General features: G+C 28.9%; 1 protein-coding gene across 4 annotated transcripts in view; it reads right to left on the bottom strand.

Annotated features, from left to right (window-relative positions):
• The window catches only part of LOC129984275 (rho GTPase-activating protein 39-like), a 171524-nt gene that overhangs the window by 36043 nt on the left and 109078 nt on the right, over positions 1-26403 (bottom strand). For all 4 annotated transcript variants that reach the window (XM_056094119.1, XM_056094118.1, XM_056094120.1 and 1 more), the window contains one exon: positions 17000-17110. In XM_056094119.1, the coding sequence (XP_055950094.1) occupies positions 17000-17110 (111 nt within the window). The remainder of the gene's footprint in view (positions 1-16999; positions 17111-26403) is intronic.

Here is a 26403-nt window from a genome sequence, read left to right as displayed (position 1 = left end):
TAAAACTTTTCAATAAAATAAAATACAGATGTAGTCAAGACTTCCGCTTTCGCTCCATTGAATTTCGCAAAATTTGATGGATGGCTGTAGTTTAATTAAATCGAGAGTTTATTCGAATTTTCGGGGTGTAATCACTCATTTAATGATTACTTGTCGAAAATTTGAAGGATGGAAACGATCGACTTCTGAGAAATCCTTTTCATTTTTCTTCGCGATCTAATTTACTCTAACGACGCATAGAATGGAAATTCGTTAGGTGATAAAATTCAAACGGTAAAATAATTTTAAAAACGCTTATAACGAAAAAGTTATTTATTTATTGAAAACATAATTAATTTTTTTATCGATTCTCCCTCTTTCTCTACTAAAAGACAAATGGACTTTTTTTTTCAAATAAAGAAATGCATTATACAAAGCTTGTTTTGTAATCCTATATATAATGTTCTTCAGAAATTAATCCAATTTCAATTTAACAGCATTGGAATTCTAGAATTTCAAGCATTGTTAAATTATTAACTAAAATTTGCAAATTATAGTATTTTTTATTCATAGATAGTAACTGAGTTAAGCTGTAAATGTGTTATTTATTTTTGATTATTTTTACACGAATAATTCCTTCCAGTTTTTATAAAGTGAACTTTTTCGATTAATGGAGTTCGGATAAGCAAACCACTTGTGTAATTTAAATAAATAATTTTTTCATCATCAGCTTTATTATTAGCAACGGATATATTATGCCATGAAATATGCAAGACATGAAAATGAAGTATAATTCAATGTTTCGTTTGAAATTCTTCTTCATAAACTCAAAAAACATTCCATTTATTTAGGTCCTTAAAACATGAGCATAATTACATTGCACAAAACCGGCATTCTTAAATGTCTTCATAGACATAATCTACATCATGAATGTCCCAGACAGATAGTCATGCATTCAGAATAAAAATTCCGGCAGTGTAGATAGAAGCTTTATTTTGAATTGCAACCGATTCTCACATAAATTTGTCCGAGAATTCGAAGAAGCAAATTTTATCGTGATTTATGATTTTTTTTTTTTTTTTGCCACTTGAGGCCTCTGAAATACTGCCTTCCAAATGATGGTGTAACTCATTAGCATGCAAGTCACACTCAGAAAAGACTCACCGACTTACACCGCGAGATAAGTTGCCATTCGTTCGAGTACCAATCAGGGATGCTTCCGGACCGTTAACAAAAGCAATTCCACTGGTAAAAAAAAGTGGCCGGTCAAGTCCTCAGGTGAATGATGATGAAATGAGGACAAAAAAAAAAAAAAAAAAAAAAAGTTTATTGCCATGAAACGTACAAAGCAGACTTGTCTCGCTTAGAATGAAATACAGTGAAACCTAGATATAATGATAAACATACCTATAACAACATTTTCTTCAGTCCTGACAGAATTCCTATTTACTTAATAAATTTCCAGCCTAATTTAATGCCCTAGTGAATTTTCAACGGTAACCACTTTTTAGAAACACTTGTCTATAACAATTTTAACACTTTAGAGAACTGGTTGTATCCCCCTCCCCCCGTCCTTCCCTGAAAAATAAGACATCACTCTAACATGGTCCACTCATCAAGGCAGTTGGAATCTTATTGTAGCACAGAAAGGTGGGAACAAGCGACTGAAATCGACGCAGAAAGTGTACAGAAGTGTAGTCGGTGCATTAGTATATGCGCACAACGTAACACTGGATGCGCCAAGTGCTCAAACAGTGTCATAATGATATCATGTCTGTAACAATATTCTTTAAAACTCCCTACAAAATGGTTATAAATAGGTTTTACTGTTTGCTGCCAAACACATAATTCACAGAAAATTGATAATTAAATAAAGTACTCCTTTCTATTAAAAAAATGAAGATTGTCTGAATATATATCTGAATATATAATAAGATCTGAATATATAGAACATTCAATGCAAAAATTTAGTCAATTGCATAAACGTGCTTGTAATGCAGCAGGCCTCTACGCGGTGCTCTCTGGTTAACATTAAATCTGATACGGCTTTGCCTCCTTCCTTGTGTCTCTGCTTTTAGAGACATAATGGCGGCATAGAATCTTCTGTGCATTTGTAATAAATAAGTAGTAACAACAAATTTGTAATAAAATATGACGCACATACATGTATTAAAAGAATGTTGATAGTTTAGCACAAACGAATAAGAAACAAGTGGTAAAGGAAAAAGAAATCGCGCTCTTATTTCAGTAATTCTCTACACGGATTTCAATTTTCTGTACGATTTTATAATTTATTTAATTTAAAATGTAGATGAATATTAAAAAAGCAGAATTTTATTTACGAAATAGCTTTAAAAAACTGTCCAGTAATAAATTCCATGCAAGTAATCAAGATATTAAGTTTCATATTGATTACTAGAAAAATATGAAAAGTCTCCGTACTTTTAAAACGATAATTTTATTTTTTGAAGAAAAATGTTCATAAAAATAAATTTTAAACTTATGTTCACTAATTTTTCAAGAGCATAATTTTATGTTACATCATATCTAGATTTTCTATTAATTTAAAACAATTGGTTATTCATTTCTAATTAAATGAAATCATTTGATATGAGAAACACGTACTTTTTAACTACACACACACATAATTCCAATATTTTTTGCGCATGTTACATATTGCATATCAATATATGAGCAATGCATATTGCATTGCGACACATTTATTTACCCGATTTTTCTGTACAGAAATGACATTTTAAAAAAAGAACACATTTTCCTTTTTTGCTTTTAGCAGTATATCGAAGATATTCCTGAAGTAAATTGCATTTTATATTAAACAATAGCCAAGCGTAATCACTAGGCACGACTATAAACCTAATTTTACAAACAATAAAGCTTCTTCTCATAAAATTTAAGGTACTTAATATTTTAAAAATAAAATCGCTTAATTGTTTCTAGTGATTACCAGAATTAGAAGTTATTTATCAAAACAATCGATGAATGTTACAATCCACATAATTATAAATAATATATGTCACCATGGACCTATATGCAACAGACTAAATTTAGTGGGCTATTTTTAAGGCACGGTATAAACAACACTGATCACCCTTTTCATGTTCAAATCCCTGAAGATTATATAGCCAGGATTAAAAAGACACTGAAAATAACCCTCATTGTGCGACGCCAAAGAAGCACAGAATCCAAATGGGATTTATTCGATTCAAAGACAGCATCGTATCCATGTTCAGCTAGCGAGACAATGTAACAGTCACAACCTATGCAATTATTGACGGTCTGCTGGAAAACAATTGATGGTTCTTGTGAGAAATAACACAGGATGTTTGGCCCTTTTTACTGAATTGATGGGTCTAGCAACGTTGAAGCCTGTTGTTTCGCTTTTCGGCACTATACTGAAAGATTTATCAGTCCTTTACACGAGGGATTTATGTTAGGGATAAAGGATACATTATTTCATGCGCTAATAAAAAAACGTAATAAACCAAGAGAAAAAGTTTCATATTTGTTCTAAAAAAATTTTCTCTTTCTAATAATAATTCTAAGAAAATTTATTAACAAAACTTATATTTTATTTTTTATTATAATAAATAAAATGATTTCAAATCAATTTTTTACATATATATTTTTTTTTCTAGCTATCAAGTTTGGAAAATTAGCCTTCAAAGCGACAGAACTGAATTTTTTCGGATTCATTCATATCTTAAAAATATTAAGAATATGTTATCCATAGATTTAAAAAAAATACATACACATAAAATAACGAAACACCAGTTTTGGAAAAGAGCAAGAAAAATGGGAAAAGATGTTCAAATGCCCAAGCCTTAAGCATTATAAATGCGTAATGACAATTTAACTACTTACCCTTTTTGTTTCATCTACTATCTAATTAGATGAGACTTTCCGTTTCAGAAATGTGCCACTTTTTTAACTCAACAGAGAATTAATGGGATAAATTGAAATGCTTGTGGATTAAACTTATTGTTTCAGAAATACTTTCTTCCTGTACTTGTAAATATACGCATTTCAGACTATCAAAGTAAGAAACATCATCTTACTTATTTCTAAAACTCTTCAATTTACTACTGATTTAAGGCTGCATTAATTATTCAAATAATAATAAAAGAATGATTTAATTTTCCTTGGGCATATTCATACGTGTCTCATATTCTTCATCAGATTTTTTGACTATGGACGCCTACAACTAGATATGAAGTAAATTCATCCTCATATGACGCATATGCTTAAGCGCGGATTTCCGTTTTTCATCCAATATTTAATTTTGAAACACATTGTGCAATTTACATTTGCTACTTCTGTCTGTTATCAGGTACGGAAACCTTCTGCAATTTTGCCGTATGCTTTGATTTTCCAAAATTGGAATGAGAAGGAAGATGGCGAAAAAATGTTCATGTTTTCTAGTGTGTGAATATATATACATATTCGTTTGATGGGTGTAAGAGGAAAAGTCTAACAGGCGCAATAGCGGCGCTTTATTCTACACGAAAGCAAAAATCATACATAACAAACACACAAGATATCATTTGCAGGAAAAAAAAAAAAAAAAAAAAAAAAAACATAAACACAGCAGACTATTAAAAAAAACGCAACAGCACAAAGCGTTCGGAAAGAATACAATAGAAATCAACACTCCTATAAGAGAATTCATTCGACTACTCTCGTAAGTGAATTTATTCTCTCGATTCGAGAATTCTACCACGAGATTTTTATTCTCCGTGATAATGCAAAGAAGCACCTGAAAGGATATTGTATCTGTATCTCCGTTCCTAATCTATATATAACCAAAATTCCTATAGTTTCGGGAACTTCCGTCATTGCTAAATTTCTAACAATAGTCAACAAGGCTGAGGGAAGGTTATGACATGGAATTTATTAAAATATCTCTGAAACTCTTTTCTATATCACAAAAATACCTAAATATTATAGATTTGTAACCACACACACACAATATCAACTTCGAATTCAAATAAAAGATTAAAAAAAATTGAAAATTAACATCTGAAAACAGCAGTTAAAAGAAAAACGCGTCTAATAAAGAATTAAAAAAAATTGCTTTTCTTGATTGTTTCTTAACTTTCTTCAAAATAAAATCGCTTAAATGCGATTTTTTTTTCTTTCGTAAACACACAATTTCTTACATAATAATAGTAACATAGTGTATATAGTCTAAAAGTAGTAACATTATATTAAAATACAGTGTAAGATTGGTAGCAGTTAATTAATACGTTTTCGGAGTGACAGTATTGTTACTTGAATTGAAGCTATTCTTAACCCTGATAAAATATTAAGTCGAAAAACATACGCGAATGCATTACAATACAGAAAGTAAGAAATAATAAGAAAATGAGAACCCATTTCTTTAAATTTTGGACTTAAAATATATACTAATAAACAAAAAAAATATAGACAAAATATAATTACATCGAATTTTGAATATTTGATCAAAACCTTAAACGACATAGAAACGAATGATAATAAAAAGAGATTAAAATTTATGGCTAGTAAAATACAATACATATATCGAATCTAAAGAGTGAATATTAAAAATGACATAAAAAATTGTCGGAATTTTTCATGTATAATCAGCGGTCACACTACAATGCTGTAATAATATTCGGGCACTGACCTATAAGCGGTCTCTTCCGATGAGGAAAAGACACACCCTCTACACAAGAAGAGCATATGCAACAACTTCCTGTGCGATAAGATTCTTCAAAATAAATGTTCATATTTTGCTATTCTGCTACATGCAGATTCGTAAGGAACAATTAAAGGGAGAAAAAGAAAAAAAGAAAAAAAAAAAAAAAAAAATTTGTTTTGTAAGTCAAACCTCCCGTTTCCCACGACTGTCAAACCAAAGATGGCAGGGTGACAAAATAAAATCATTTAGTAATGAGAAAAAATGGTAAACAGCACTACCAATCTTCTTTTCATGAATCGACATTGACATAATTAGCATCGTTTATATTCTGGTAAGACTATGCCAGAATATTAATAACTTCGATCTAAGTAATAAGAGTCACCCATGAGAAAAGTGCCTCGCACTTTTTGTCAATACATTTTAACGATGAAGCAGAATAGAATTCTGAAATGCATTTGGTTTAAAATATATTTAGAAGCCATTTATCATTTGCCAAAATATTTACAACATTATTCTTTAATTTGCATTTACTTTTTACCTTAAATTAAATACCAATTATTAAAAAATTAAAGTAAATAAGAGCACATCAACAGGAATAATATCTAGCCCGCTCTTGCTAAGATATAATACTAAATAAACAACAAAGTTGAAGGAGGACAGATAACAGATTTTTCAACAGTTAAAAAGTCATATATAAAAAAGAAACGATCCAAATTTCTACAGCAATTGTTTTAAGAATGACCATTTTCATTTATTATTGGAATTTTAAAAGAAAATTATTTTAATTTATTAAATTATTTTAATGTTAGCTTAATTTTCCTTTCTATTGATTTTTCATTTTAAAACAATCGGTTCCAATTGTTTATTCAACTAACAGAATTTCAATCTTTTTCTTTAATTCTTAGAACTAATTTATTTAATTCTTCTTCCTAATGAAATCTTTTTTTTTTATCCCGAAACTAAATTGAGTTTCGCAGATCTTTTCTGATTTTTCCAGATAATTTATATTCCTATATTTTCTCTTAATTCGCTATGAATATGGTTTTATATCTTTTATACATTTTTATTTTTCTAAAATTTACAATAATAAAACAGGCTGCGAGTTACCAGTCTATTTAATTAATCCTTAAAAATATATAAACCAAAAAAAAAATTATCGCTACATATATTAGTTTCAATTTCCACTTTTCTTTCTTCTATTTATTATAAAGAAAAATTAAAACCCTATTAATTGATGCAACGGAATTTTATATATCAAAAATGACTTAGAAATCACCTACAAGAATTCAATCTACAAAAATTAAACTATATTCTTTTTTTAGAAATTAAATATCTTTAGAGAAAATATTGCACGTTAGGTATAGTAGGCTATCGTTTAATAAATAAAATTCATGTAATTATTACTTTTTGCATATAAATTTTTAAACATTAATTTCTTATCGTTTAAAATTTTATCAGGTTTTTAGCAATAACATTAAAGTAATCTGATAATCCTTTAATTGTCCAGAATTCATAAGAAAATCTGAAAATTAATAGATTTAAAAAAAAAAAATGCCTTGAAATGGATATCCTTTTCTTTTTCAAGTTTAAAATACAAGACTCCGCAACAACAAATGCTATTGCCAAACGGCAAACATTTCTTATCTATATTAGAATATCTATTTCAAGTATTACTCAATGACTTTTGTTAAGAAAAATAAAAAGTACAGTTTACAAATCGAGCGTTACCATCTTTCAAGGCAAAACATTTGTTATTGCCAAGGAGATGCAATATTTTTTGTTTCTGCCAATATAATTTGCTGCATAATCCATCAAAGTAACTGTTTACAAGCAGAAGACAGGAACCGATGCGATGCATTCGTGTTAGGAAGCGTCATTTCCAAGCACGAAAGTAATCTACTATGGTATTTTTCGAACACGAAAACGTCTAATCCAAAAACACGCAAGAATTTCATGTATTTATTGTCTTTTTTTAGTCTGCAACAGTTTTGAAATATTTGAAGTTCCAAGGAAAATGACTGGAATTTTCTAAAGCAGCCAAAAGCAACAGACGATATGTAATCTAAGCTTAAAGTATTTAATCGATTCTTAACAAATTAAATAAAGAATATTAGGCTTAATACAAAGGAACATTTTAAAATGTGGTCAATTTATCATATATAATGAGACAACAGTTTTAATATATACTTGAGATAGCATGAAAAATATTAAATGCAAGATGAAATTTCAACCTGAAGAATATATAAAGTAACTAATAGTTGTATTTAAGAACAATGCCAATTCAATAGAAAAAAAAGCGTTTGTGCGAAGGAAAAGGATAAAATTAATAGACTTACATATTCTCAGTAAATTACAATATGAATAATTTGAAATTGTTTAAAATGTTTTACAAGGCAGATCGCTGAACTTAGAAAAATAAATATTTGTTCAATAGTCATTGCTTTCAAAAAAATGATGTTAATTAAATGTTTTGCAACGTTTTAATAAATTTTTTATTAAAAATAATCGAAATTTCAACCTTTTTTTCAGAGCATATAATTAAGCCACTTAAAAATGAAATAAAAAAAAAGTTTTTTAAAGACATCAGTCATGTTTAGACGGACGGATAGCAACGCCTTGCATGGCAACGACGAATAATAATTTAAAAAATATTGTTATTTAACGTGAATCTAGAATTTTTATTGAATCTATCATGCGAATGACGTCTCTCTGCAGGACCAACTGAAACCAAATTTAGAAAAGAAACTACAGAATAGTCACAAGAACATATACCATGATTGATTTCAGTCAATAGCATGAATGATTTAATTCATTGTGTTTACATGTACGCGAAAAAAAAAGACCGACAAACGGTCAATCCTTTGACAGATTTGGAACACAATTTGACATTTTGGTTGCAAAATCTGTGTATGAAATTTGATCTATGTAGTTTTTTACAATTTGTAAATATCGAGTAGTCAGACTATTTCCTCAGAATGGATTTCCTTTAAAATTTGATATAAATCTACAAATTTAGGCATAAGTCCAAATACAAAATTTTTTTGACCCAGCTCAACGCATTGTTTATTTAATGCTTTAAAAAATAGGCAGATATAATGCCAAAAATGTGTTCATAGAATTAAGGGAGATCTGAAACTGGGAGATCCGTTAAAAATCTTGAATTCGAATTTTTTTTAATGACTACAATATTTTAGATAAGTAAAAAGTTTTAAGCGCGGAATGTAATGACGCGAATAGAATAAATAACCAAAAACAAGAAATTATTTATCAAATCAAATATACATAATTCAAAATTAAATTGTAAATGTGAAAATTCGCTTCATGAACTGTATTCCAAGAAACCGGTTAATTGACAAGATTTAAAATGCAAAGCAGACATTTTGCACCGTCTTAAACCAGGACAAAGAATACAAAACTTAAGCAAAATATTTATTTTAACATACAGATAAGAACTTGAAGTGAGCGTGCAGTTAAAAAAGTTATCTTGAATCGAATAAAATAAAAAATCACAGAAAAGAACAGAAAGCGATTTTCTAATCATATCATATAACCGAGAAGATGCCCATCAAATCACGTTTTACACGTACCGGAAATAACCGGCGCGGTCGCGAATAACTATAATTCGATACGATAATGGTCCTCTTACTTTCCGGTCGGCTTGCTCCCAAATTACATAATGGCGGAGAAAAATATCGTCTGCGTTTTTATTCAGTCATCGTTTAAGCATTCCATTACAATAAATAAGCAACAAAAACGGCTTCTAACTTTTTATCGTAGGAGTTGAATATTGGCAATATTAAGAAATTTGAATGCCTCTTACTCCCAAACAACTTAAATATTACTTACTTTAGCCGTGAAACATTATAAAATAGGAAAGAAAAGAAATTTATTGCATAATGAGCGGGTAATCTGGCATGGAAATATGGCTGATGCAAAAGAAGTGTTAAGCTACAAAGTATAAAATTTCAATTAAGAAGCAGAGGGTCGTAAAAGTATATTTTCTTGGCTGAATTTATTTAGCTTTCTAATGTATCTAATAAAAAATAGCAGACAAATTTAACACTGATACGTAAATACTAAAAAATGTATTTTTGATGATCATTTTTTTAATATAAATTCAATTAAAAATTTGTTTATGAAAAGCTCTGAAAATCCATTTATTTCTTTTACAGCATTTTTTTAATTCGTTTTTCTTCAAATAAACAAAAATGAAACGTTTTAAATGGGACTCCAGCAGCTCTTGCAATATATTTTTAGTCGCATTGTTATTTTTCAGGTAACGATTATAACAGCACAACTTTAAATTCATCAGCAAAGATATTATGGGAATGAAATAAAGATAAATTTCTTCTGAACTATTAAATGAAAGACTTTTAGATGATTTAGTACAAATGAAAATCATACAAAAGGAATTACTGAATTTCACCGATTTGGATAAAATAGTAAAAATGGATCTATAATCATCACTACTATTACTACTAATCAGCTTTTGTTGGTGTTCTACAGGGTATTTCTCTAAATCTAGAGTAACAAAATTTAGCAAGAAATATATTTGGAAATGTGAGAATGTGCACTTTAAAGGGATTTTTGTCGTCACTTAAATTAAAAAAATGGTGAACTTTTTTTTTTTTGGCGACAAATTTCTAAAATATTATCTTATCAAAATCATTTCTACAGCACTATAAGAAATGCAAAAATCGTAGTGACTGATGTTAATTTAGCTGCCATTCAACTCTTCCCTAATTTAAGAAAATTTTTTAAAATGTTTTTATTTATAATCAACAAAAATATTATCCTTTATTGTAAAGAAACTGAAAGCGTTTTCATTATTAATGCAAATATTTAATTACGAGTTTCTTTACTATTGTTCAACATTAAGGAATAACGATAATGCTCATTTTCTTTCAATCATTGTTATGAATTCTCATTCTTTTTTAAAAATTTCTTCTTTGTTTAATGCTAAGGAATGCTGATTTTGCTTATTTTCTTTCATCTTTTTATATTCATCTTTTAATTATTAGTAGAGATAAAGAGAGTAATAAGTATCAATCAATTAAATAAAAAACGATAATTTAATATTTTTAATTAATAAAGCAAAAGTCAATTAAAAATTGGTAAAAAAAATTCAAAATTCATATTATCCTTTTTTTAAATTATCATAACTAGTCTCTGTCAGTCCTTTAAGAATCGCTTCGAGGTGCATATTTCCACTTTCCAAAGTACATTTAGGCCAAATCTGTTAGCTCTAGGATCTGTTAGCTGTTTTATAAGAAGTCAACACGAGTACATTCATCTTTTAATTATTAGTAGAAATTGTGACAATTGACAGTAATAGGTTTTAATCTAACGAATCAGAAAAAGGATAATTTAATTTTTTAATTAATAACTATCAACATTTACATTAGGTGTCCATTAAAAATTAATAACAAAAAAAATGAGTCAAAATTCACATTCAGATTTCCTTTCTTAAAAATTAACATAACTAGTCGCAGTCAGTCCTTTAAGAATTAAACAATCAACCAATTCTTTCAAGACAACCAGCTGCAAGCGCACTTGCATAGCAATTCCGATTCAATAGAGTAAACAAAATAAAACACTCGGAAAGCTCAGACAAACAAAAGATAACCCCAAGAAGAGGAGGAAGCTGCGTTAATCACGAATCCGCCATAAGGAAGCCCATCCGATAAGTGGAAAAGCGACACAGAAAAGCCATTAACGCAGAAGTAAAACATAACGCATACGGCTGGATGGATGAAATGCAAGAGAATTTCAGCATCACGAAATGCGCACGGAAAGCAAAATACGTGGTTTAGAAAACCAGTCTACGTTTGTTTATGGTATTTGGAATAGATAAAGAAAGTAGGCAATAATAAATAAATGCAGAAAACATAAAAGTAAAATGTTCACAGAAGTATTTGGCATATCTGAAAGTTTTGAAATGTTTTTGCCCAGAAGCAATATTTCGACAGGATTTATTTCCAGACTAAATACATCATTTTTACTTATTTAAATTCAAGCAAGATACTAGCCGGCAGTTTTTTGCAGATATTAAATGCAGTTTAATTAGAGAAGTTTTTCCTTGAGTTGCAAAATGTTCAGCATTTGCTTCATCTAAAAATAAATCTTATTTAATTTCTAAATAAGAATATTTATTCTATTTCCCAACTATTTCTTTAATTTAAAATAGTTGTAAAATTTTATAAAATGTAAATTTGAAACTAAATTAATATACTTTTAATAAATTAAATAAAAAATAATTGCTTCAATAATGTAATGTTACAAATATATTTCTATCACTTTATAAATTTATAATTAATGTGATTGTAGTTTGAAGCAAGATAAATTTTAATATAATATAGATAATCAAGCCTTCATTTAACAATTTATATTTATTTCTGAAATATTTATACAAGAATTGATTGAAATAAATGCATTATTCATATCCTTAAAAATTTTTAATAAAAGTAACCGAAACGTGAAAAAATTTAACCATGTTTCTTATTCTGCCATTTTACTCACAGTATTTATTTTGATGATTACATACTTATTTGATAAAATCAGATAGTAAAAAAGTGAAATATTTTTAGGGATAATTTCTTTCTTTATTTTTATTCCTTGACACTACAAATCACTTTGTGAAACTAGTTGATTAACAAAAACGCTAAACATATTAATATTTAATCGAAAATAACGATTGAAATAATATGAACAGCTAATCTTTCACGTGCTAATTTTACACATGTAATCCAATACACATCCTGAAATAAGACATATAATACTAATTAAAAAGAATGTTCTAATAGGAAATTTTCTACTTGATTCGTTCGTACAAGGCCTTTCTAAGTTCTTTTTTCCCCTCTGTTCTCAAGGATAACTAGAAGTATATTTGGAAATAAAATAAATAACTAAAATAAAAATTTACACAGGAGACCGCTTTTTTTTAATTCAAATGTTTTATCTGTTGCTGTTCTACACTAGTGGAATTTTTCTTAATCTTAAACAACACGGACAGTTATTTCTTTTTTATATTAAATTAAAATAAATTTTAATATCGTCTAGCATTTTTAAATAACAAATAATAAGATAAAATATATAAAAATTATTGAAAATTAAAGTTACTCTTCGTTTATACTTTCCAAAAATGAAGAAAAATGTAGTTATTTTAGTAAAGCCAATGCATAATGACTACTTGTTTTAAGAAAAAGTCGGAGCATAAAACATCACTAAATGTTTTAAAAAATATCTCCAATCTAGAAAATTTCAGAATAAATAATAACAAAAAGAAGAAATGAAATTATTCTCCCTAAAATTTGTAATTTAGATATATGAGGAGAACAGTAAGATTATTCCTAATAGCTCAATAATGTTCTTGACGAATTCTGAAAGAAAATAGTTCAAAAAGCGATTCTAAATTCTATTTTCTAAAATTTATAAAAACAAAACTGAAAATGTTACCGACTAATATAATCACTATAATCCTGACGTTGCACTGCAATGCTATATATCATATCCATATAACAAATAATTGCAGAATGCTTATTGAGAAAGATAAATCATCCATCAAACATTTATGAAATAACATTTGTTAAATTACCTTTCATTATTTTGTCTTTCACGTTTAAAAATAAGGGCCATAAAAAAATTAATTTTATGAGCGTTGTGTCGATTGAAGACAAAAAATATTTGAACCAAATCTGGAGATGGGTTTCATACATTGCAAGCAGATAGGCAAGCGTTACATAACAGTCTAATTGTGGACTTGATTGCTCAAAATGTATATTTAATTGAAGCGGGAAATTATGATGCTATCCCGCATGACATGCAAAGCAGGATATCCCATATGATTGCATACAACGAATGACGGAAATGCCTGAGGTGATTAATATTGGTCATGCGGCCAAGGTCACACACCATGACACTAAGGTCAAAACAAAACGCGTTATACTAACCTACCATCTTGAACATAAAAAATACAAGAAGCTTAAAACATAATCATGCTACAATATTTCAGAGTTAAAGTTCGAATCTTCATCAATTTTATTTTATTTTTCTAGAATATTTCAATTTGAAATCTCTATTGGGCAAAACCGCACTGCTTTACTTACATCTTTTCAAAAATAATAAATCATAAATAATCATTTATATAAATAAATAATAAAATAATAAATCCGAAACAAATTTAAACGTTTAGTTATTGCCAAACGATTTTTTTAAGCAATCACCATAGTAACAGGAACGAAACATAACAAATGGCAAAATATTTTCGATGGAACGCAAACTTAACTTGTTTTATTTATTCTCGCGGGAAATAAATTAGGTCACTTTTGGCTTTTTATGTAAAAATGTTGTCAGATTTCTATCGTGCTAACTCGGTGACGCAAAAGTTATTTAAGAAGAAGACGAATGTCAATTAATTTTGTCTTTCAAGAAAAACCTGAATTCGAGGATAGAAGTCGCTAAACAAGAGAAGACAGTGGAAAGATAGTGTTCGCACAAAAATCTTTTAATATTATGAGGTCAAATTACATAGCGGTTAAAGAATGAAATGAATACGGAAATTATTCAAAGGTAAGCACGAAAATAAGACGAGTGCATCAAAAATAGTAAAAACCGGACTACCACGATGCCATAATTTGATATGAACTCAGCCATATTGCGGTTCTTGTTGCCGCATTCAGTTACGATTTCGTTTGCTCTGCATTAATTTTCAAAACGTTGCTTTCAATTATAATATTTGAAATAACATTTCAAGTCAATATGTCTCATCCCTATACAGAAATTAAATTTTGAAATAAAACTTAAAGAAAACCAAAATTTGGAAATTAAGGATAAATTTTAGAAGAATAAAGAATAGTTTCACAAAGGGAATTTAGAAGAATAGGGTTTTGAGTGCATGCTATGACTAGTAGACAATTGTATACAGGTCATAATATTTAAACAAACAGGAATGTTGCAAATCATACGCACATTAGTTAATTAATTACTACAAAGAGGCAATGTAAATAAGTCGACTTAAGGATATTAAATTCTTATGTAAACGGATTTAGTGAGATTAAAATTACTAATATCTCATTTAGTCAATGAATTGAATTTTTAAAAAATCGTTCAAATCATTTTCACATTTTTTGAAATATTTTTTTATTTTGATAATTATGAATATGCTTCACAAATAAATTTAATGAAAACTGTTCTTAAAAATTTATTTTTAATAACGTACTAAACAGTGTATATATGCATCTTTTTAATTATTTTCTATTTTTTTAGATATTATAATTATTTTCTATTTTTTTTATTAATATAAATATCTTGAACTTGGAAATAAATTATTTCTAAAAATTATTACTAGATGGCATCCCTTGTTTAGAATCAAGGTTTAATTAAATTAATAGAATAATGGATAATTAGCATCTGAAAATTTAAACTGCTGTTCCAACGTCCAAGATTACAAATAAGTGCACACATTTATATTACAAAACGGAAAAGGGTGAAAAATTCAAATGAAAGTAACCAAGAGTGATAAATAATGCGTTTTGACCGGTAATTGATATCTTCACGAAGAATAAAATAAAACATTCAATTTCTTAGCCTGATTTACATAGTTTATACAATGATTATTATATACAAGCCATTTAAATAAAATTGAAATATCATTCTACTAACAGCAAGGTCAAAAATTCAAATCCTAATTATTTACTGTAAAGATTAAAATTTATATTTCATGCGTCAAAGTATTCTTGTCATTAGCAAAGATTTAATCAAACTATATAAAAAAAGAATAAGTATACATGTAAAACATATATTTTTGTGCAGTTTCGTGACTTAAGAGAAAGAAGATACTTTGAATTTTTAAATTTCGCTTTTATTCCATCCGGGAGGCTTAATTTATGTAGACGCAAGAAGCAACGAGGTACATCAATCTACAGCATGACATAAGAGCGAAAATAGACAGAAATATTCTTCCCGATGATTAATACTATGAGGTTCTGATAGGGGGTTTCTTTACAAGTGTCGCTTTAGGTAAGGGAAATATAGGTATCTTTTAAAAGAATTTGTTAGCTTGAGAGATTTTTATCCCTTTACTCGAAGCGTGAGAAATGCTGATTTAAGCAATTTTACAGAGCTTTTGTAGCATTAATTAAATAAAAAAAAAAGGTGGAATGGGATCAGGAAATAAGAGAACATTTTAGAATTAAATTAATGTGGGTTAAATTAAGATAAAAATTAGGAAATTAATTAGAATTTAATTTAGATTTAGATTATTTTATAAATAATTTCATTTAGATTTAGAGATATCATTACATATATATGTAATGATATTTTAAAATCTAATTTAAACTTAATTAATTTCTTAATTTTTAGCTTAATTTAGCCTATATTAACTTACTTCATTCTAAAATGTTCTCTTATTTCCTAATCTCATTCCAACTTTTAAAAAAAATTTATTTAATTAATTCGACACGAGTTCTAAAATTGCTGAAGTCGACAAGTTCCCACACTCCGAGTGAAGGGATAAAAAAATTGTCACCCTAAGCGAATTCTTTTTTAAAAGACCCCTGTAATCCTCTTACCTAAATCGACGCGTGTAAAGAAATCCCGATCAGAATCTCACAGTATATTGTTACGAAAAATTTTTCTACTACAAATACCGTCAATTAATCTTAATGACGCAGCGCATTTAATCTCTAATAGTTCATTAGTTCAGCAGCTTTCTTGCTGTCTCACCCTCTAATTTCTCTTATTTGTCGGCGACTCCGACTCCTCTCACACACACACAACTTTTGACGATCCACACAACTTCTTCCGATACACACGACTTCCTCTTCAGATTCAGATTGCCTGTCTTTTATAGTTCCGGGAGGCGGGGCTGGAATCTTCAGACCAATCAGGGCGTACCTGGCTGTATCTCGGGTCTTAGTGGATGGATCGTGAAAGTTCTCGAACTTTCCAGTAGTATCCATTTAGTCGCCAAACTCGCCAAATTCGTCGCCAAATGGTCGCCAAGCTCACAGGTCATTGACGCACAGGACAGATCTTACAAAGGGTCTTTCTTACGGTGATACTAGCCGTGATGGGAAGCAAATTACAAGTTTGTAACAATATAATCAGGGGCATAAATATTTCATTAGTTTTTCATTTCGCTCTTGTGTCGTTCTGTGTTGATATGCTCGTCGCTTCTGCTTGCACATAAATCATGCCACCGAGATGGAATAAAACGAAGTTAAAAATTCGAAAGTGTTTTTTCAGTCTTCGGCCATGATTCTGCTTAAAAAAATTATGTTTTTCCAGAGCAAAATGAATTTACAATGAATATAATGAATCAATGCAAACAGATGTACTTACACTTTCCCAGGAGGCACTTCTCGGACGCACTCCCCCGTGGTGAGATTGGCGTACATCGTCACTTTTGTGATGGGTTCGACAATCTCTACCCATTCTGGCGCCGACATCCTGCTGTAAGGAAAACAGAAACACAATTAATAACTCGAACATTTCATCATTCTCACAAATATTATTATTAGGCAATTACATGTTTTTTAATCAGCGACATCTACTGGTAAATACGCGAAGTATCTAGTATATAAAGGACAACGGTTTTAGGTTTTACCAATTTGCTATTACTTTACTGTTATCATTTTGAAGTTTTCCATTTAGTATTACTTTATTACTCAACTAGCGACCAGCCGGTTCGCTAATCTTAATGTTCGTTTAAATTTTAATAATTAAATAGGTTGAACCGGAGTTTAACCCCCTTCTTCGCCAAGTTGCGATAACGCGCCAAAGCTGGCAATCTTTATTATGCACTATAATTGAACATCTGCTCCTTTGCTTTTGAACATTTCGCTAGGCCGTTGTTGGCGATTTTTAAAAATTTCGCCAAGCAGGGGGTTAAACTCCGGTCGTACCATTAAATATTTTACGCAATTCCAACTTTAATAGATTCTTCAGCAAAATATTTTAAAACTTCAAATTTTGATAGTCGTAAAATTCACTCATAATATTATAAAGGCCTTCAGGACATGGATTAATTAACAATGTTTCATTTTAAATGCATCAAACATTAAGAAAATAAACAGAATCGTTTGAAATAATCCGCCGAAAAATATTAACCCTAGCCTCATGACTGTTGGGAGAAAAAAACAACTGAGCCTTACTCATTTGGCGGTGGGGAAAATGGAAGATTATTTTGGCGAAAAAGTTGGCGGTGGGGAAAATGGAAGATTTTTTTGGCGGGAAAGTTAGTTTTTAATTAATAATTAAAATTCTAATTAAAATTTCAAAAAAAGGGACCCCAGGTGCACATTCCCGACCTCTAAGGTATACATGTACCAAATTTGATAGCTGTAGGTCAAATGATCTGGCCTGTAGAGCGCCAACACACACACACACACATTGAGCTTTATTATAAGTATAGATGTACAAAGAGCCCAATCATGGAACGCTTCAAACTGCATTTTCGACATTCATTGCCTTTTTTATTTGACTTGAAGAAATCTGCTGCTGAAGCGCATCAGACACTTTTAGAAACTTATGGTAATGTTGCTCCGTCATATCCCAATTGTGGGTTTTGTTGGTTTAAACTATTTAAGAGTGGTGATTTCGATATCAATGACAAAGAACGGCCTGAAGGACCAAATAAATAAATCTACACTTATAATAAAGCTCAATGTGTGTGTGTGTGTGTGTGTGTGTGTGTGTGTGTGTGTGTGTGTGTGTGTGTGTGTGTTGGCGCTCTACAAGCAAGGTCATTTGACATACAGCTATCAAATTTGGTACATGTATACCTTAGAGGTCGGGAATGTGCACCTGGGGTCCCTTTTTTTGAAATTTTAATTACAATTTTAATTATTAATTAAAAACTAACTTTCCCGCCAAAAAAATCTTCCATTTTCCCCACCGCCAAATGAGTAAGGTTTCAGCATTTTTTTTCTCCCAACAGTAATGAGGCCAGGGTTAAATGTTTTTCGGCGGATTATTTCAAACGATTCTGTTTATTTTCTTAATGTTTTATGCATTTAAAATTAAACATTGTTAATTAATCCATGTTTCAGATTCATTCTGAAATACTTTTGAATTAAAATAACACAGAATAAAGGAAATTAAAAATGTATAATCTGCATAGCGTTACCCTAACTGGCGTAGAAAAATTCACGCATTTGCGTTACCGTAATTGGCGAAGAAAATTCACGCCTGCGCATTGTGTTCCGATTGTTGCCATGACAACCATTATCAACGGACGATTTAAATTATTTTTAGGTTAGTTGCATGCTTTTGTAAGTAAATTGTATTTATGTTAGTTATATATTTTTTGTATATGCTTATAGTTTTAAGTACATCGTTTTTTAAGTAGTTTTTTAAAACCTGTTTTCGACCGATTATTTTAAACGATTCATTTTATTTTTTGAGTGTTTGATGCATTTAAAATTAAACATTGTTAATGAATCGATCTGTTCCTGATGAATCTGAGAAAATTTTGTTGACAAATTCTTGAGATATTACATAAATTAAGAAAGATATTCTTATTATAGTGCCCAGAAAGTTTAAACGCTCAGTGACTCTGTTATCAGTAATCATATTATAAAAAAATGCTTTGTTTCAGTAAAAATATATTATTATATTAATTGTAGATTAATTCTTTCCACTTTAATTTAAAGCATAAATTCTACGGGAGCTAACAGAAAATGAAAGAGATACATATTACGTTATGATTGAAGGCCTTTATAATATTATGAGTGAATTATATGACTATCAAAATTTGAAGTTTTAAAATATTTTGATGAAAAATCTATTAAAGTAGGAATTGCTTAAAATATTTAATTATTAAAATTTAAACGCACATTAAGATTGGCAAACCAGCTGGTCGCCAAAGGCGGCTAGTAAATAAATAAATAAAAAAAAACAATTAATTGCAAGACTTATTGGACGAAAATGGGAAAAAGTTGTAGAAAATGATGGAAAATATTTTGATTTATATATTGTGTCAATTTTTCTCAATAAATGCCTTTTTAAAGTGGAAAAATGATGAAAATACATGAAGCATCTAATATTAAACACATAAGAATTACAGGAAACTGTTTAATACATGAACTCTAAATTAATATAATAATATTTTTGCAGGAGAATGTTTACAAGGTAATATATTATTTATAAATTGCATTCATGATGAAAAAAAAATCATTCAAAATGCTTTATAAGCAGATGACTGGATATAGAGACAATAAATTTGGTGTGTAGTTAATTACTTCTTAAATATTTGATGCTAAGAAAAGTGCTATAAAATTTTAATTTATTTTTTAACAACAACAACAACAAAAACCAATCTAATTTTTTTTTAAATTAATAATTTAGAAGTATTTTATTACATAAAAATTTCCTTTTACACAAGTCTAAAATTTAAAAGAAAAAAAAATTCTTCTCTAAAGGAATTACAGGGAACTGTTTAATAACAATTTTTTTTAGCCTTAAATTAATATAATATTTTAGCAGAATAAGGACGGTATATTATTTGCAAATTGCATTCAAGATGAAAAAAATCATTCAAAATGCTCTAAAAGCAGGCAATTGGATATTAAGATAATAAATTTGGAGCGTAGTTATTTCCTAAGTATTACATACTAAAAAAAGGTTTTATAAAATTTCAATTTGTTTTTTAACAACACAAAAAACCAATCAAAATTTTAAAAAATTCAATAATTTGGAAGCATATTATTGCATAAGACCCTCTTTTTTTATACCACTTACATTTTTTAAAAGGATTATTCAGAATTCTAATTTTACTCATGTATGACTTTTTTTTAATGAAATTAAAAAAAAAAACATTTTAAAGAAGATTTTAGAATTTTTATCCCGTGAGAACATGATGTTGTTTTCGTTACGGGGTTTTGAATAATTAAAAGCAACGAATAACTGAAGCTCGAAAGGAAATTCTTCTTTACATTTTTTTTCAACAGAAACACAAAAATTAAATCAATGATTGAATGATTTTCTTTAATAGGCTGAAAGTGACATATAATGAAGGACTAATATTTCACTGATTGTTATTCCTCACTTGCGTCGCATTTTGAAAGAGCCGCTACAGCATCAGCATAGCAGACAGGTGCTACTGCCTTAAAATTTATCACCCATTATCAATCACCCTTTTCTATATTTCATTAACTTAATACTTTAATCACGATAAACATGATGCATGCTAATTTCTCTAACACGACAGATCTCATGGGAAAAAAATCAACGCATAAATTTGTAGTCGTACGACTATGAAACCAATTTCATACTTATTTCTTCGAGAAATCAATAATTAAGAGAGCATCATCACGCAAAAGTTGGTCAAAATATGGGTTTTTATTTTATTATTTTATTTCAAAGGTCTTACATTTCTACTCATGTGTTAAAAATTCGAAACATGACGCATGCTAATTTCTCTTACACGACAGATCTCACGGGAAAAAAAAAAAATCAATGCATAAATTTGCAGTCGCACGACTATGAAACCAATTTCATACTTATTTCTTCGAGAAATCAATAATTAAGACAGCATCATCACGCAAAAGTTGGTCAAAATATGGATTTTTATTTTATTATTTTATTTCAAAGGTCTTATATTTCTACCCATGTGTTAAAAATTCGAAGTAATAATATTTCAATGGTAACTAGTTTATATTTAAGATGATAAATATACATGAAAATGAGAATATCATATGAACTTTTTTTCATGTTATGTTTTTCACCACCATCCTGTTTTAAATATACTGTTCGTTTCAGTATCCCGAGACTAAAGTTTTTCGACGATTCTAGTTCGCTAAGAGGTGAAACGTGGATTTTTTTAAATATTATTTATTCTTTGACCTTCATTTCCACCCATTAGATAATTTTTCATTCAGTGTTTTTTTCCGCACGTGTACGTGAGTGTCGTGTGGTTTCTGCTTGTACTATTTTATTTTGATTCAAAATTGCATACTGATAGCTTATATGATTAGTTCAAGTGGTAAAAAAGCTCTCATGAGTGGCACAAAGAATATTCCATATAATATTATTAAATGTGACCGAGATTATCTGCCGTTGTTAATTTCAAAATGTTATAAAAATCAATAAAAAAATTTAAAAAAGAATGTTTTAATATAAAAAAATTATTATTATTTTGTACAACAGTAAATTATCAAAGCGCAAAAATCTTCCATTAATTCATCTGAATTTAATGTTTGGGTCTCTGAAAGTTAAAAAAAAAATGTTCTAAAGCATTTTATTGTGATTTAGAATCTTTTTTCCACAATATTACGCGTTATCCCAAATTTTTTCGCTTTCAAAGTCCGCGAATAATCCGCCACTTTATAATTAAAATGTAATCCTCTCCTCTTTTAATATTTCTCCTCATTTCTATTTTAACTAAATAAATGCATCCTGACGCATGGGCAAAAGCTCGAAGGGATTTTGAAACCATGAATGAACAATACAATGATTTTTTTTTCCCCATCTGAAGACAGAACGCTCCATTTATTTGTATTTGCTTATCATTCTTTAAGTGAGTATGCAATAAGCATTAAGCGGTTTAGTTCTTCTTATATAAGAGGTAAGAAAGAAAAAAAGTGCTGCGTTTGTTCATATTTTCCTATACATAACAGTAAAAAAAAATTATATTAGCTTCAATAATATGATGCATTTTTAAATCCACGCACATTTATGTAATATGTTTTACAGAGTTAAACAAATACAATTTAAAGTACAGATATTCAAATTAAACAAAGTAGTAAGAAATTTAAAATGTGATTTTTAAATTTTTTTTAAATTTAGATCAAAATGATTTATTTTCCAATTAAGATGATTTCAATTGAATATTACAACACTGTCAAAATATTTCTAATAGAACAATAAAAAATATGTTGAGAATGTATTATGTCCCTTGAAGAATGCACTTTTGTGCGATTTCTACTAAGGTATTCGAAGTGTATGGTATACTAATCCATAAAAATAAGTCTATAAAAATAAGAGTCAAATCGTGATAAAAAATTAGATTCAGTTGGGTTTCAGTTTTCTAATTTCAATAGAACTCCATATTGTATATAACCAAAATTGAGTTTGAGAATGTAAATTAACAAAATATAATATCTATTAAGTAAAATGACACATTTATGTTATAAAAACATAAAAAAACAACCATATGATTATTTAGTTTCGCATCAAATTAAATATCTTTCAGAAAAAATTTAAGATACTACATTTAATTTTAATTTAAGATACTATTTCGGGAAGGTAATTTATATCATTTTTCACATATCATAAATTTTCACGCACCATATAATATTCCGTTTAAAAAATTAAAATAAACGTTAAAAGAAAAAGAAAAGAAAAATCTGGCGAAATATTATAAATAAATTTTTCCTCAAGCATTTTTCTGACAGATAAAAGAATTTTTTTTTTTTCTTTCTCACTTTACATAATAGTTGTTCCGCGTTAGTGATTTAGCAAATTTTTTTTTTAGATAATTTGGTTTAATAAGGTCATTATTCTGACATATTGCAAAGGTTAAAAAAAGTTATAACTTCATCACTTGCATGAATACTTTTAAAATAAAAGACACAAGATAAAAGTTTACATATCTTTTTTTTAAACTATTATTTTATATTATGATGGCGATATACTTTGAAGTTCCATTATAATCAGTAACGCTGAATTAAACCTTAATATATTACATTTTCAGATAATGAATATATAAATATTTTTACAGATAAATATCGCTACTAATAGTTTACAAAGCAAATGAAAAAATTAAAATACTCATAAAATTTTTTTATTTTATAGTTTTTTTTTAAAGGAAAATATTCAAAGCTTTATTAAATGTTGATGTTCTCTTTTCTAGGTTGCTAAAAAAGCACTATTACATCTCCAACATCGTTTAGAATTGTTAAAAATTCGAATACGTTTTTTAAGTAAAAATTCTTAGCGTAGCAACTAAAAAAATTAATTAGCATTAAATTTTTTATCATTTTCACCTTAACTTAATTCTTTGGAACTGCTATCTATTATATAAATAATTCGCAGTAAAAAATAGTTAACAAAGAGAATCCTAATTACTTTTTAAATTTTATATCCATTTACACAAATAAAATTTAACTCGTAAATTTTATAGGTAATGAATTAAAACAATTACGTAAGAGCGATATTGAACACACACAAGCACATACACACACACACACACAAAATAAGAAACATTGCCAGATTTACATAAAATTACACAACCTATAGCTTCCCCTCCCTCTCCCACCCCAAATAAATTATTCGAATGAGCAAGTGTCACATTAGCTGATGCTAAATTCGTTATTTAAATGGACTTAAAAGGAGCTCCATATTTCAAATAGGTTAGGGTCTCATCAAATCTAAATATGGCGTTGATTGAGGGGGGAAAAAACAACATTACGAGATGAAATGGTCTCCCCAAAACTTTCTGACATCTCTATAATAATCTTGTAATACCAGAGAACGCCTTGCCTGGCACTGGCGTATAATGATTAAGAAATGCTTTTGACGTGAATTTAACATTTTTACTGAATCTGTCGAGTAATCCTTGGCGAATTATTTGGCGATTACTCCCGGGCATGCATTAATAGTAACCAAAAGTGGAATGTATGCTTTAAACACATTTTTTCCAGCCAGTTTAAACCAAAATTTAACATAAGTTGCACATATAGTCGCAAAATCCCATACCAAATTCGACATATTTAAGTCTATGCATTCCTAAGTTATTGCATTTACATGTTTCTGGAACTACAGACAGAGAGATGGTCAATCTCTTATTGGATTTGGTTCAAAATTCGACAGATGACTACTCTACATAAGTTAAATCTGTATATCTATTTAATCCATCTAGCTCTCTTCGTTCTGAAGTTATCGTGTTAACTTATATTCGAATAACCAGACACTTCCTCTTAACAGATTTTACTCAAAATTGGATAGAAATCTGCAAATTTGGTGTAATGATGGTATACCAAATTTCAACTGTCTAGTTCAAAGTGTTTTTGAGTTACCTTTGTCACAGACAGATAGACAGACGAATGGACATTTTCCAAAAATGTGTTGTTCGAAAGGGAAGTTCTAAAACGTGGAAATTCGTCAAAATCTCGAGGTCGTTTATTTATTTATTTTTTTGATGATCACGATATTTTCTCTATACTTCATAAAGTAATAAGAAGGGAGAAAAAAGAAACTGGTGTAATTTGGAAGTTTCCTAACACGTCTAGTCACTTTATTGAAAAGGCATATCATCAGCTAATCACCACATTCAAACCCTCTAACGAATTCCACAACAACAAAAAAATCATTAAGTATTCCGAGCACAATCGAAATATATTAAAAAAAGAAAAACTTTCCTTCTCTCACCCCAACAGAATTATTATTAACAATAATATATATGTAAAAAAAAGCATGTAGAATTCCAGGATCATTTGTCCCGATTCAAGTAGTGAAAAAAAAAAAGACTAGCGAGGGTTTATTATCATTCTTTTTTCTCTCACACAAGTTGTTCCACAGCAGTCAGAAATGAGATAATGGAAGCAAAACGAACGTGCTCAAAAAGAAAAAGTGACAAACGCTCTCTCTGACGAGCTGCAAGATAATCCAGTCAAGGCACCTGCGACAGCTGAAGAGCATATCCAGATGTTACTGACATTAGCATTCACTATGAACAACAGAACAGTGATAACATTCGCTTGGCAGTTTATTATAGATTGCAGCTAATTATGAAATATTGCATGCATCGTATTTTATATATATCTGCATATATTATTCAGTAAAAAATTATTAGACTGCAATTTGAGAGGCAATTAAATCTGTAATAAAATATTATATTGACTCAATAAAAGAATGGCTATTAATTGTTTTTGTTATACGTTAAGTATGATAATATACTTGTCAAATAGCCAAGGACTTGTAATAAATTTCTTTGGCTAACCTATTCCATTAAAAAAAAAAGTCCATTTAGGAAAAAAATATTTTACGTAATGATAAGAAAAACAGAACATGAAAATGAAATACTAATGATGTCAGCATTTTAATGAAATGTTTCTATGCTTCCATTTCAGTTACATTATAGGAATGAAAAATCTGACGGGAAAAAAAAAGCCTGTTGCTTTTTTTTAAAGCAAATCTTAAATTGATATTTGTTATTAAGAAGCTTTGATATATTTAATAACCATGGCATAAAGGTAGTTTTTTTTTAAAAAGTATTATTGGATGAAATTTAGTGTCGATAAACTTCTATTGTTTCTCTATTGAATATTTTCAATTACCAGAAACAATTGCCACATAAGAACAATTTAGGATTCTTGATTGTTCTTACGTGGCAATTGTTTCTGGTAATTGAAAAAGTATTTAGGATTTTTAATTCATGATGATTTTCCTCATCAAATTATGAGAATTTAATCGATTGTGGATGGCGTCTCCGGTATTCGTCGTTTATGAAATTTTTGATATGCAGTAGATTTTGGATTACAATACTAGTTGAATATTATGATTTTTCAACTTATTATATCATTAGTAAATCTCATAGTACATGCTTGTGGAGCTGCCACAGAAGAAAGTTGGTTCTCACTTCTCAAGTGGATATCGAAATGGTATGGCGATTAGTTACTTCCACTCAAATGACGAAACGTATTTCATTATGAAGAGTTTGGGTCATGATGAATATTTAAACTCCACCCTGAGGTTTTGCCTGTACTGTCGCGATGACATCCAGATTTGCTAGAATGCCCAGCAGG

This window comes from Argiope bruennichi, chromosome 9, assembly GCF_947563725.1.
Source record: "Argiope bruennichi chromosome 9, qqArgBrue1.1, whole genome shotgun sequence".
NCBI classification, from domain to species: Eukaryota; Metazoa; Arthropoda; class Arachnida; order Araneae; family Araneidae; genus Argiope; species Argiope bruennichi.
This window is presented reverse-complemented; position numbering and strand designations above follow the sequence as displayed.